This window comes from Camelus ferus, chromosome 6 (assembly GCF_009834535.1).
Source record: "Camelus ferus isolate YT-003-E chromosome 6, BCGSAC_Cfer_1.0, whole genome shotgun sequence".
Taxonomy (NCBI): Eukaryota; Metazoa; Chordata; class Mammalia; order Artiodactyla; family Camelidae; genus Camelus; species Camelus ferus.
Window position 1 is genome coordinate 84,287,532 of NC_045701.1, and position 14,614 is coordinate 84,302,145.

At 39.4% G+C, this 14,614-nt stretch overlaps 1 protein-coding gene across 1 annotated transcript in view; it reads left to right on the forward strand.

The window, feature by feature from the left end:
- The window catches only part of LOC102507782 (unc-79 homolog, NALCN channel complex subunit), a 171,171-nt gene that overhangs the window by 106,763 nt on the left and 49,794 nt on the right, over positions 1–14,614 (forward strand). The window contains exons 29-32 of the mRNA XM_032482551.1: positions 238–1,455; positions 7,513–7,620; positions 10,925–11,041; positions 13,607–13,690. Of these exons, the coding sequence (XP_032338442.1) occupies positions 238–1,455; positions 7,513–7,620; positions 10,925–11,041; positions 13,607–13,690 (1,527 nt within the window). The remainder of the gene's footprint in view (positions 1–237; positions 1,456–7,512; positions 7,621–10,924; positions 11,042–13,606; positions 13,691–14,614) is intronic.

The following is a 14,614-nucleotide window of genomic DNA, read 5'->3' on the forward strand; positions in this document are numbered from 1 at the left end:
CAAACCTGATTTTGGAAATAAGATCTTAAATTGCCATTTTGGGTTCTTTCACTCCAAAGTTTTCTAGTTTTTGAAATTAGAATGAACCTTATGAAAACTTGGCCAGAAAGTGAGTTTTACCTTCTGGTGGAGCTGGGATTGTGATTATGATTTGTGCCAGTTGTATGCCCAAGTATGAGGGGGGAAAAAGGTGAAATCTCCAAGTAAAATAGTGCTAGCTTTTTTTGTTTTAATCAGGTGAAATAGAACTGGCTGAATATAGAGAAACGGGTGCATTACAAGACAGCATTCTACACTGTGTGAGAGAAGAAAGCATTCAGAAAAAAAAGCTGCGCTCTTTAAAACAAAAATCTCTTGATATAGGGAATGCAGACTCCCTCTTGTTTACGCTAGACGAGCATCGCAGGAAGTCCTGCATAGACCGGTGTGACCTAGATAAGCCTGCTGTCCAGGCTGCTCACATCATGCAAAGACAGCATGATCATGGACGTTCTAGACAGAACTCTGCTACGAGGCCTGACAATGCTGAAATCCCTGAGAACCCAGCGATGGAAAGCTTTCAAGAAACTCGAAGGCCTGTCATACCAGAAGTCAGGTTAAACTGCATGGAGACATTTGAGGTGAAAGTTGATTCTCCAATAAAGCCTGCTCCCAAAGAGGATTTAGATCTGATAGATTTGTCCTCAGATTCAACATCTGGGCCTGAGAAACACTCCATGCTCTCAACATCGGACAGCGACTCTCTTGTGTTCGAACCTCTTCCTCCTCTCCGAATAGTAGAGAGTGATGAAGAGGAGACCATGGACCAAGGAAACGATGATGCCTCTGGTAAAAACGCTGCCTCCTCTCCCTCCATCCCCAGCCACCCCTCTGTCCTCAGCCTAAGTACCACTCCCCTTGTGCAAGTAAGTGTGGAGGATTGTTCCAAAGACTTTTCTTCTAAGGACTCAGGAAATAACCAGTCAGCAGGTGACAAGGACTCCTCTCTCATAGCCCTGGAAGACCCCACAGACTCTGAAGAACTGTCCAAGCCGGAGTTGCTGCAAGAGCTTTCCTATGGCAGCCCGCTCACGCTTAAACAGAAACGAGACCTCCTTCAGAAGTCGTTTGCTCTCCCCGACATGTCACTGGATGATAACCCCGAGCCCAGCATCGAGGAAGAGAAGTCAGATGGGCTAATACCAAGTTCAGGGGCAAAAACTGTCCTCCTCAAAGTCCCTGAAGATTCTGAGAATCCAATGGAAAGTGAGAAGCCTGACACCAGTGCTGACTCAGACGCGGAACAGAACCCCGAGAAGAAGGCAGAAGAGGAGGGAGCTGAGGGATCCGAATTTAAGATTCAGATTGTTCCCAGGCAGCGGAAGCAGAGGAAGATCGCTGTCAGTGCCATCCAGAGAGAGTACCTCGACATTTCCTTCAACATTCTAGACAAACTGGGAGATCAGAAAGACCCAGGTGAGCGCGTCTCTCTTCTTCCTCCCAGCCTCACATTCAAGTTTGTGCATCTTACTTGTTTAGGGTCTTGGCACTGGGTATGCATCAAACTTTCAATCTTATAATGTCAAGGAGTGACATAATTGCTTCATAATCACTCTGAACCCTTCCTGCTTACTGGAGTGGGTTGGATTCAGATGTGGTTCTGTTGGCTCCGTAAATGTTTCTGCATTGGTTGTTTCTAAACTCTACAGTCAATTTTTGATCATCTTTGGCAATAGAAGGCAATAGTTATTTCATATCAGAATATTCCAAATATCATTTTCGCTTTCCTCCAACAACAAAAGTCATTAATTAAACCCTTTTTACTTTCTTTTTTTTTCCCCTACTCTATTTTAGTGAATTATGATACAGTTCAAAGGAGGAACAAGCATGAAGGGCTGAAATAAAGCAGAGTGCTTAGACTGATTAAGAATTGACTGTGTAATCATTTAGGGTCTACAGCTGATTACATATTCCGACCAAATATCAGGAGTCCGGCAGACGTTGTGTGCCCTCAGGAACCAAAAAGAGCCCAGTTACAACCTAGCCTCTAGTCTGTGGACACCACTGATGATGATGTTGTCATAGCACAAGTATTTCCTGCCTCACATGCCATTTCTTATAGTTCCCTGGAGGCACTGTTTCTAAGAAAGATTAACTTGAAAAAGTGACAAGCCAATAGTCCATCTCATCCTTAAACACAGTCTTCTGCTATATTATTGTTACACTGATCAGAATGTTTCCTCGTCTCTCAGCTCATATCGTAAAAAAGAATGTGAATCTTCAGGAAAAAAAAACGGGATTGGTCAGGGATGATTATTTCAGTAGATTCATAGACTACAGATGATGGAGGAACAGAACAGAAAGGGCTAAATAAAATAAAGCAAAGGATGCTTGGAATGATTAAGAATTGACTGTGTAATCATTTGTGGTCTACAGCTGATTCTTGGGGATCTCTAGTATAACCTCTCATTTTCTGTGAGAGGATACTGACACTCTGAGGGGATGATGTGCCTCTCCCCAGGTCAGACAGCCAGGCAGGAGCAGTCCCGGTATCACTTCTCCCCCTACTCCACAACAAGAGAAGCTCCTAAGAGGACAGCCTCAGCTCTTTTGTTTGCCCTGGGCATTTCCTGAGGTATCCGGCTGTTCTCTACCTCACAGGACAGAGCTGTGTATCTCAAAGGTGCTCTGTAAAAATCTGTTGAATGAACATTAATTTATTTGGAAAGGGTCATCCTCCAGCCAGGCAGAGGGAAGAAAAAGATCCTGGTAATAACAAGAAAGTTTAAGAAGTTTTCTAGGGAAAAGTGGGACACCTTTTTATTATTTGGAGCCAAGAAAATTTTTGAAAAAAGATGGAGGAAAGCATTGACCTAGAAACTACAGAGATCTATAGATGTGTATATAAGAAACTTTATGAGGTCTATAGGGTGGCTATATATGGTACATAGGTTGTAGTATGTGTGTCTGTGTGTGTCTGTGTGTTGCCTTCTTTATTCATCCTTATGTCAGATTGTTCCCCTGGCTACTAGGGAGGAGACTGGTTATATATTAATACATTTGTTACCAGAATGAAAAGGAAGGTATCTGACAATTATGATGACATGTATTTTAAAATCTTTATAATACATGTTATGCTGTTGTAATAATTTTATATCTGTACAGTGTCCTGCCACAGACATACAGATCTACCCTTCCTTGCTGGCTGTTGGAATTGAGGCCCACGTGCTCAGAGTAAGGCTTCCCTAGACCTTCTTGCCTCTATCAGTTGGAGTCAAGGGAGGCCCAGACATCTGCACTTCCTAATCCTTCCAAACTCACAGCCTTGCCACTGCACATTGCCTTGTGTCTACCAGGTCTAATGGCATTGTGTACTTTCCTTCTGTTCATGTCAGTCCCTGCAAGAAGCCCCAGATCACTCTTCATCTCCCTCACTCTAATTTCCATAAGCCTTGCACATCTCCTGTCCAAAACCTTTCTTCCATTTTGTTCAAACGCCTGAAACTTTTCCTTGGTCAGAAATTCATGGTCCTTCATGGAACATTGTATGCTCTCTCCTCTGACTGTTTCCTTTACCTTCTTAGTCTAACGGAAACCCAGCTCTTCCCCGAGGACACTGTGTCCTTGGGCTAGGGCTGGGGTGTGGGCATCTTCCTGGCCCGTCATTGCCACCTTCAGCCTGTTCCCACCTTGTCTCTAAAAACACCCACCTCTGAATCTCATGTTGCTTATCTCTAACTTCCTCATTTATTGACAGTTTTGATTCCTGGTTCTTTTTACTCTTTCCTAAATTATTTCTGCTTTTAATTCTTACTGATTTCAATATTAGTACAGAGGACTTTTCTGACACTCTGGCTTCCTTGAATTCATCTTCTCCAGAGACTTTTTGTTAAATCTTCCACCCTAGCTCAGTTACTCATTCCCATGATCATATCACAGACCTTGTTGTTATCAATAACTGCAACCTTTCCATGATGTCAGTCCATGTCTCCCCTTCTCTGATCACCATTTCTTCTCCCTCTTGATAGCACTGTATTGATCCTGTTGCCTTCAATATCCCTCCTCTACTTCATGTCTTCCCTTCTTTTCCTTACTCAAGTCAATCATTGTAATCCCTCCCTGCCTACATCACCCTTGACCTTTGCCTTTTCAGGTTTGCATGGCTACACACAACTATCATCAAATTTACCTTACCATCTACCCCAACACCTGTACCTATGAGATGAATGTGACTGGAGAAAAACACATAACAGTACTGACTGGTCTTATTCTAAATTCATGACTGTGGACCTCAGCTGGGTCCTTACCTGCCAGTCATACCATATTTCCCTGATCCATTCACATTTCCATTCTCCTAAGTGACTATTTCATAGCTACTTTTCTTTCCAAACTTTCAATAAAAAAACTTCCTATTTGACATAATCAGAATTCCACATCCCCCAACCCCGTCATCTGCCTCCCTTCCTTTGTCTGCACTTGTACACCTGGCTTTCTTGGCTAGGGCTACAAGTAAGCTGTGTTCCTATCTGAAGCCAGTCTTTCCACATGAGACATGACTCCATTTCTCTTACTTAAGGGTGTAAGACCCAGAAGTTCTCCCCTTTTGCTCCTCTCTTAGTTGTTTTCTTTCTAATGTATCTTTGGCTTGAGCATGCCATCATTATGAGGAAAAGCCTTCAGGCATCTAATTGTCCCACCAAATAGTGATCAGATGGAAAAGGGGCAGGTAACAGGTACCTATTGCTGGAATAATACTGTGTAACAAATAAGCACAAAAATCTCAGCAGCATACAACGATAAGCATTTATTTAACTCAAGGTTTATTATTTATCTGCAGATCAGCTAATCTAGGCTGGGCTGGGTGGCCAGCCTCATCCTGGGACTAATGAAGCCTGGAAATATTTCTCCTATGGTGGTGAAAGAGGAACAGGAGAGCAAGCCCAATTGCACAGGAGCTTTTCAAGCCTTTGGTCATGCTATGCCTGCAAATATTCCATGAGCCAAAGCAAATCACCTGCTAAACTCAAAGTCAAGAGGAGAAATACACTCTCCTTCTTTAGTGGGAGGAACTTTTAAGTCACATTCTACCTTCTACCCTTATTGCCTCTGTATTTCCCCAGCACAGTAGCCAGAGTGATACTTTAAAACATGAGATTATACCATTACTCTGCTTAAAACCCTCTATTGGCTCCCATTTCTTACTTAGTAAAAGCTCAAGTCCTTTAAATTCCTGAAATGCTTTTCCATGGTCCTGATTCCCACTAGTTCTCTGGCTACATTTTGCACAGTTCTCTCCACCTTTCTTCTATTCAGCCACAGTGGCCTTCTGCCATTTCTTGAACACTCCTTACATTTTCCTACCTTAGGGCCTCTACCAGCTGGTTCCTCAGCCTGAAACTGTCTTCCCCAGTTATCTGCCTAGCTCACTTTCTCATTTCTTTTCCAGACATCAGATCAGACATCAATTTTCCAATGAGGCCTGGACCACACCCCACCCTTCCACACCACCTGGCTTCTTAGAATCACTTTCTCTTCTGTTTCTCTTCTACAAAGTATTACTCTACTAACATACAATAATTTATTTACTCTTGTGTATGTTAATTATTGTTTGTTGGTCCTCATTAAAATGAAAGTTCCTAAATGCAAGGAATTTTCTCTGGTTTGTTCTCTGATTGTATTCCACGTGCCTAGTAGATTGTTGGCAAATATTTAAGGAATGAATGAATCAATAATATGACATTTTCTTCACATTAGTATAAAAAATTGAATAGAAAAAATTTGTGTATAGCTCAATTCAAGTATTTGTCGTCTTAAACAATATACAAATGGAAGATTTCATGAAATTATTTAGGACTGAGCAAAAATTGCCTGGCTTAAAGAATCTTGTACATTAATGATTATTAATAACTGTCTTATAGTAATGACATTTCTTTAAAATTAAAGATACCAAGGATTTTAATAAGCAAATCCAAACTCTAAAAGTCTCAATAATCTTTCAAAGAACTCTTCAAAATTAGTTTTAAGCTTTCTCTTTCTACATTATTGATGGGATTATTATGCCATAGTAGCAGCAAACGTAAAACAGAGGCAGATAAGGGTAAGAGAAGTAATTGTGCGTATTTTTAACTAGTGGTTTGGGGAAAATGCCTAAGAGAAAAAAATAATTTAGTGTGTAATATCTTAATGACTAAGGTAAGTTAAAATGGGTAGTTATTTCATGCTTTATTAGGAGAGTTTAGGAAATATTCTAACAGTTATATATTTTTTGTTATCAAGAAATTATTAATCTGGCAGCTGTACCTATTCAGAAAGACCTCTGAGAATCTGAGAATCAAAAACAGATGTTGCAGGATTGATGCTTAAAGGCTTTTCTCCCAGGTCCTCACCTAGGATCTATTTTACTCTTATTTCTGACAGTTTAGTAAGTTTAGTGATCACCAATGATAGAATAGCATCTGTATACTTACATTGTATGTATGTACGAATGTATGGTGACTTGCTCTGTGGCAAGGAAAAACAATTGGTAACATGAAAAGGAGCAGACGGAAATACGAAGCTTAAGAATTTGAGGCCGTTTAGGGTGGGCATGTTATAATCATGGAAGCCCATAGTGGTAATTCCAGGCTGCTCAGTGGGTTCAATATAAAGCACTGCGTAAGACGGCGGGGAGGTCTGTAAAGAGTTTTAGGGGTTTGCCATGATAAACCATTAAATTTTTCAAAGAGCTTCAAAAGGTAGTCTTTATCTAGGATAATGCGGGGCAGCTTGTTTCCCATTATTGATAGATTAATAAGACAATATATGCAGAAAATATTTCACCTTAGATACATTTGAAGAAGTGGAAGCAAATGATACAGTCTGTTTCTTGCTCAACTAATAAAATAGAAAGTCTGAGTTATTAGTATGTAATTATTCCAGGTTAGATACAGTCCCTGCTCTTAAATTACTTACGATTTAGCTGAGGTTATAGACAAGTAAATAGACCGTTACATTATAGTGTGTTAATTTTGGTAAAAGTTAAGACAGGGTGCTCTGGGATTACATAAGAGGGTCACGCGATCCAGTTTTTTGTTTAAATTTGGGGGTGGGGGTCCTGGATGCCTTTCTGGAAGATGAATTGTATATATAATTTGTGATGTAAATGATGAGTAGGAAGTTGCCAGACAAAGATGGATTGGAGGGGTGATATAGGTGGGTCAACTGTAAGTGTCTTTAAGTATGAGATGAAAAGAAATTCAGTTCTGGAAAGGTGCAAGGACGTGTGATGTGAGCATGCCGAGCTCTAGCATTGCAATCGTGCTGTCATTGGTGTCTGAGAGGCACAGCTACACATGCAGAGTATAATGTGGAAGCAGCTTTCCGTGGAACTTTGAAACCAATGTGTATGCAGTTCCATTAAAGTAATTAATAGGGCTGGAAAGTATATAATGATTTGAATGGGAGTATTGGGCAAGAGAGGAAAATGTATGGAAAAGGTTCTTGAACTTGCTTTTAATCGATGTCCTGAGTTTTAAATAATATTTCCATTTGTAGATCCCGCTACTAAAGGACTTTCGACATTGGAAATGCCACGGGAATCCTCATCTGCCCCTACGTTAGAAGCAGGTGTGCCAGAAACAAGTAGCCATTCCTCAATATCAAGTAAGATACCCTTTGGTGATCATGTCACCTGTTCATTGATTGTGGAACATTATCTGCTGCATTGTTTTCAATTTTCACACTCTTGGTATTGTTTTCTTCTTTTTATCACGTTGTGTTAACTTCCTAGGTGATACTATGTTGTATGTTCTCAGAGACCCTGAGGCATAGGCCCATTTTTGTCAGCATCTCAAGTATTTGATAAATCGGTGTGGTTACTGATAGGCCAAGAATCTTATTAATTTGTTAAGGAATAATCACTGTATTTCATAATTCAATAAAATAAGAATTATATACAACTAGCCTAAACACTCAACATGGAACTGATTTTGGGATAAGTGAAAAACACTGTCTGTGACAGAATTTTACATGAAACACCTTTGTTTAATTTGAATCACCTCCATCATTAACAAAGTTTTTATCTGGGTTATCATCAAATAAATGTATCAAATATATCATGATCCCAAAGGCATGACTGAATCTAGCCCCTTTGGATGAGAAAATTACAATGGCATGAAATTTTACTGAATGTCCAAGAGGCAGCTGTTTTGAAACTGCCTTCTGTTATTGGGTTTCAGATTTTGCCCATGAGGAGCATGAGTTCCATGGAGGTGAAAATAAGGGTGTCCACCTGGCTCAGTGGAGTCAATTAAGAGACTTTAGCATGGGAAATTCTAAGCAGGAATCAGAAATATAAACAGAGGTGCAGCTTCTGCAGACCACTGTCATATGTGCTGGTATATTTTGTGTTCCATGTGGACGCTGCCTCAAGAGCTAGTGAATTTTCATTTGACCATCTTTTGAAATGAAGATGATCCTGAAAACCAGATAAAGATCTTAAATGGTGGACTGGTAGTATGGAACAGCATCATCATCTTCATCATTCATTTATTCATGCATTTATTCATTCAGCAACTATTTATTACATATCTGCTGGGTGCCGGGAACTGTGCTTGGCACTGGGGATCAAAGGTGAATAAAAAAGGCACCCCTTGTTCTGTAGGCATTTATAGACATAATAGTGATAGTATCTACCAAGTGTTTGACACTTACCGTGCTCCAGGCACAGTGATAAATGGTTTATACATCTTGTTATCTTATTAAATCCTCAACTTTGCATTACACGGCAGGTATTATTGACCTAGTCTTATAGATTAGGAAACAGGTTCAGAGAGGCTGAGTGACCTGCCTAAGGTCACACAGCCATTAGGCAATAGAGACAGGAATTGATGCTAGGTCTGTTTGACTTTCAAGCCCGTGATTTTTTTTAGTATACCACACTGCCTTAGCATAATTCACATTCAGTTACAATAGCAATTATAGAAATTCTAAGAAAATATTTCCAAGTAACAGTTACTTGCCCTTTTGGTAGCAAAGAAGAATGGCTGGTTCTGTATCTAATTGTTCTTCTTTTACTGCAAAAAAATCTGTTTTACAACATGATAAAATGCCCACTTTTAAGTCCACATACCAAAATCACGAAAGTGTACCTTCTCCTATTAATACGCATGAGTCATTTAAAAAAAAAAGATAATAATTATAGTTAGAATTCCAAGTTGGGTATAATTTGAGATAGGATGACTTCATTGCTAGTTAAATGTATCATAAAATAAATGTATCAAGTGAATCAAGGTCTCAGTGTCATGACTGAATTTGTATTTAGCATAGTGCATCATTAGATTTCCACCTTCCTCCTCCTCTCCATTAAAAGCATGTATTGACTAGCTCTTGGTGGTGTGTTCTTGGAGGCATAACGCCAGGTGCTTTACACACTGAGCTACACACTAAGGGTTTTGACTCTCAAGGAATTCTTCTATCTTTAAAACCAACTGAGAGATTATTCGATCACCAAAAATTTTAAATCCTTTTTTTGATTTTGTCTGATAGATGCTGCAAATTTTAAATTTGTTAATTTCTAAAAGATTTCTGCTTTTGAATTTTACTTGAAATTTGTTAAATTTGCCGAAAATTTTCTGGTTTTGAATTTTACCTGAAGCTGCACTTTCATGTGAACCATAAAATTAATAAAATTTACCAATCAGCCGCAAGAATCAGATTCTTCTTATTAGTTTGCATAGTCATTTCCATGAATTCAGTTAACATGGACTCCAAGACACAAGAATTCCGATCATACCCCTCTCTTTTGCTCTGATTGTTTTGTAGTGGAACATGCCATGACCACCATGAATCAAACAGCATGCTAATTTCCATTAAAAATAATGTTTTAATTGATTTTACATCACATCAAGTTGCTGCCTTGGTACCATGATTGCAAAGCTTGTGTGTAACATTTAAGGCTTTCTAGGGCCATTCAGACATCTCTGTTTGTACCATCCCCTTCTAGACTATTTTAGAGCTTCAGTTTCTGAAATTGTCCTTGTAAGAGAGCGAATAACCACAAGTTTTCAAATATTCAGTTGTTTGGGATCATGTAGAAAAGGCCTGTCAGCGATGCTCTTCCGTCCTCTCTGGGTTGGTGGCGGGAATTGGTGGGACCACTCGGAGGCAGGTTGCTTTCTCACTATTGACAGAAGTGCTTTTTACTGTTTTTCGGGTTTGGAAATGCTTGTAATTTGACATGTCAATCGTGGGATATTTGTCAGTGCCTAACTGCAAGATTAAAATGTTACCACTAATTTTTTAAAGACAAAGATGTGTACTAGAATATACCTGTGGAATGTTATTCACATTTTTCAAACAGTAGCAGAGGCTCACATAGAGATTGAAAACCGCGTTGACTTCGGAGTCAGCATGTTTTGGTTTTACGACCACGTCATCTGCTGGTTGGTTCCAAGTAACATAATTTCATTTGCTTCAGTTTCTCTCTAAAAATTGGGGTTGATATGTGTCATCCTATTCCAAAATAAATATGTACATACACAGACATGCACACATGCATGGGTCCTCAGGGGGTTATAATGGAGACCGAAAAAATATATGCACAAACTCTATTAAAGAAAGTTAAGCTGTAAATTCAAAGCAGGAGTATCTGTCTTGAATCCTTTTTGGAATAAGGCAGAGTACACAAATTAAACAGTAAATAAAAATGTCTTGTTGTTGTAACTGAGGTAACTATTTACAGGCTACAGATAAGTGCTCACAGGCACTGTTTCTTTATTGAGTGAAGAAAGGTACCAGGAATAGCATAGTGCCTTAGTCTTTCATCCAGACAGGAGCATACAGCTTACTAAACAATTATTAATAGCCAATGAAAGTTCAATTAAGAGTCTATATGGATGTGTAGAGCCTTTGTATGCTGTGCAAATTTATTCCCCCTAGTAATCATCTCCTAATTTCCTCCATATAGCTCAGTATAGGCAGATGAAAAGGGGATCCCTGGGAGCTCTGACAATGAGCCAGTTAATGAAGCGACAGCTGGAACATCAGTCTAGCGCCCCCCATAACATCAGCAACTGGGACACTGGTGGGTCAAGCTTTTTCTTCTTGTTTTACCTCTCAGATTAGCTAATGCCCCTTTCTCTGTGTCCCCTCTGCTTCCTTGTTAAGGAATAGATTTTCTCTTGTATTCTGTGGTTCAAACAATTTTTTAAAAGCCTAAAGTAATTAGTTAAGTCTATTTAAACTTTCCAGCTCTGGAGCCACTTCTTTTTCCATCTAGGCTGGTCCAATTTTTTTTTTTTTTCACTCTAAGACCCAGATTCCAGATGTTAGGTTATCTATTTGGGGATTAAATGATGTAAATGCGTAAAGGAGGGACTGGAACTATGATTTCATGATGCAAGTTAAAAAACAAAACAAAACACCGGATTATCAATATTCTCTGTTTTATAAACTATGAAGTACCAAAAATAAGGGACTATTATTAGTAATAATAACAGTAATAACAAATGTCAGCTTAGTGACGTCGTGATCTGCCGGTAGGTTTGGGAATATGAGCTCTGTGTTTTAGTCAGCAGGGTCACCAGGTTGCAGCCGCACACCCTCATGCTCATTCGATGGAACTGCATCTAACCTCAATTTTAAAGTAAGAATCGACTGCCGTGACATGTCTATTTTAAACATGATCACTCTGCATTTTCTAAACCTTGTTACCACGTTTTGCACACGTACTACTTTCTGAAGCCAGTAGTACTGCCGCAATTCTGCTCTTTTGAGTGCCTGCCTTTCCTTTTTTTCTTTTTTAATTAAATGGGTCATTTGTGTTACAAGATTATACACGTGAAAGCTTTTTTGCAAGATGCGTGAACTATGAAAATGTCAGAGTTTATTACTGTGAGATGCTCTGGGGGCCAACACTTGGTTAAGACTGTTTTCAAATCTTGGTTAGTACTTTATGGCTACAGTTATATGAAATTATTTTAGTAGCCTTCCTTATGACCAGGAATTATAATGTCCACAAAACCAAAATATTGAGCTACTGTTAATTTTTCATAACCGTGATATTTGCATCTATTTCATCTTATTTTCCCCCACTGTTCTTAAAAAAAAAAAAAAAGGGAGCTAGTCTAGATAACTAAATCCCACATACCATGTCCAATCCTACATTTAGCTGATACTTTCAACTCTCTTGGCCTTTATAAAGGTTCTTAACGTTTTAAAGGTTTAATGTTTTACCTTCCTTTTAGTGACAAGTGATACTGAATAATGAAATGGCCAATAGCCAATAGGCAAGAGAGACCAGGAGAAAGACCTTGGATAACCAGCCTTGAGAGTTTACTGGGTTTGGGTGAAGCATTTTTGTTCACAGCAAAGAGGACTTTGTTTCTTTACTGAAATGATGCTATGTACAGAACCAAGAACGGAAGCTTTTGCTAGGTTTGTTCTCTGATAATTAACTGCCCGTCTTTTGTTAATTTGACCTGGGGGCTCTGCAGATTATTTTTCCACAGCCTAAGCTAACCATTTTGGATTCTGACTACAATTACAACCTAGTTTGATTGACTCTGTGGAGTTGTAAAAAGGCAAATAGATCTCATTTTCGAATGCAAATTTTAATCTAAAAAAATCTACATGATGCCAAATAACCCTTTTAACTGAGTTTTTCACTTTTCAACCAAACTTCAGCCTTGTTCATGTCACTCTGGTTTCTCATTTAATACTTGCCATTTACACGCTGTCTGAATTTTTTTCATCTGAGTTTTCCCAGGCTTGTTTTCCATCCTCCAAGTTGCTTCTCTAGTCACCAAGTCCTACTAGAGCTTCATCTTAATATTCTTGTTCTTATTAGTGCCATAAAAAGTTCTCCCCAAATTCAAGGCCAGAGGAGAGTCGATGAATGTGTAGTTTAATGTTAGGTGGCATGTCACTTTATACCACATCTGTTGACTCAGTAACTCACTAGTCTCCAAAAGAACAAATCTGGTCATATAGATACAATGACAAAGGCAGCCTAAAGCATAGGTCATGATCAACTCATCTCAGCATGCACCTGCTCGCTCACCAAATACCTGCCTCTTCTCCACCCATGCACATCAAATGGCTTGCTTCTTTGCCTCATCTTTCATAGGAAATAAATGTTCCTGAAGCACTCCTCCTCCATTTCTGCCCCTGTCCCCGTATTCCTGTTCCTCAGCCCTCAGTCAAATGCCTGTCATTTCCTTGCTACCAGTTCCGTGTGTTTTCTGTATGATCTATGTGGCCATTGCCCCAAGTGATCACTTACACATTTACTGATTTGCATAAAACATTTCTTTCATGGCTGTGACATTAGCCTTTCATTTTTTTTTCATTTCATATCAAGAGATATGGGATTTGAGCTTTCTGAGGGGGGATTAGAGAATCTGGACTTCGGGGGGATGGTTTTAGATGCTCTCCTGCTTTCAGTTGCATTTCATATACCTGAATGGCAGGTTTGTAGTGAAACCCCAAGCAACTCTACCCTAAAATCTAGGATGCTTCCTGTAAAGGTTAATAATCAACAATAACAGTCACCAAAAACGTCCCCAAGAGATTATTGGTTAAATTCTTTGTATTGTGAATTGTACACAATTGACCACATTGAAGACTGAAATGCTCTGTTTATCCACAGAACAGATACAGCCGGGGAAACGCCAGTGTAATGTGCCAGTGTGCCTAAACCCTGACCTGGAGGGACAGCCGTTGAGAATGAGAGGTGAGCTGAGTTGCAGAATCCCAGACTGTAACAGTGAAGGAATCCGAATCCTATGTCCAATCATCTAGTCACCCAGAAGGTGCCGAAATCTCTTCTTCAGCAGCTCCATGAGGTGGATTCAACCTTTGCTCAGACACCTCCAGGAACTGTGAATGTATGACATCTCATCTTTGAAAATAACTGTCAAAAATTTCTTCCTTATGGTGAATTTTTAACCCTTGGAGCCACATAAAGCAAGTCTAGACTCTCACGTTATTTTTTAAACATTTGGAAAATGCCACCCATTGCTTACTTCCTCAGTCTTTTCTAGACCACACATTCCTGGGTCCTTTGGTATTCCCCCTGAGACATATCTGTTTTCCATATCACCCTGTATCTACTCTGAACATGGTCCAGTTTATCTGTGTTCCTTCTGGATTATTGAGATCATAGATGAATAGCTTCCTTTCAGCTACCTGAAGTTGAACAAAATATACACTTGACTTTATGCTGATCATAGGAGCAAGCTGAGAATAAATCTGTGCTAAGGTCATCAGAATATGTATTTTCAAAATTCATCTTATGGCTAGCTGATCATTACTTTTGTTCTTGTTTTCATTTAGAAAGCAGATTAACTCATCATTTGTAAAAACCCCCAAATGAATTGTGACCACATCTCTTAGCTAGTCTCGTAAATTAAGCAGACTTATTATTCTAGACCCTATCACTTCTAATCTCTCTTAGGAATGAGGAGATATTTACCTCCAGCTTTTGCTAACATTTATTTGGCAATGAGCAGCAGTTTTAGCCCCTATATACAATGAGATGAGACTCTTCTCATTTACTGGCCTAGGGAAAGCTTTTATGAGCAGAAGTCAGGAAACAAACTCTGGTGCTTGTCTGTGACCTAGTGACTCTGGCAGCAGAAGCAAAAGTGGAAGGAAA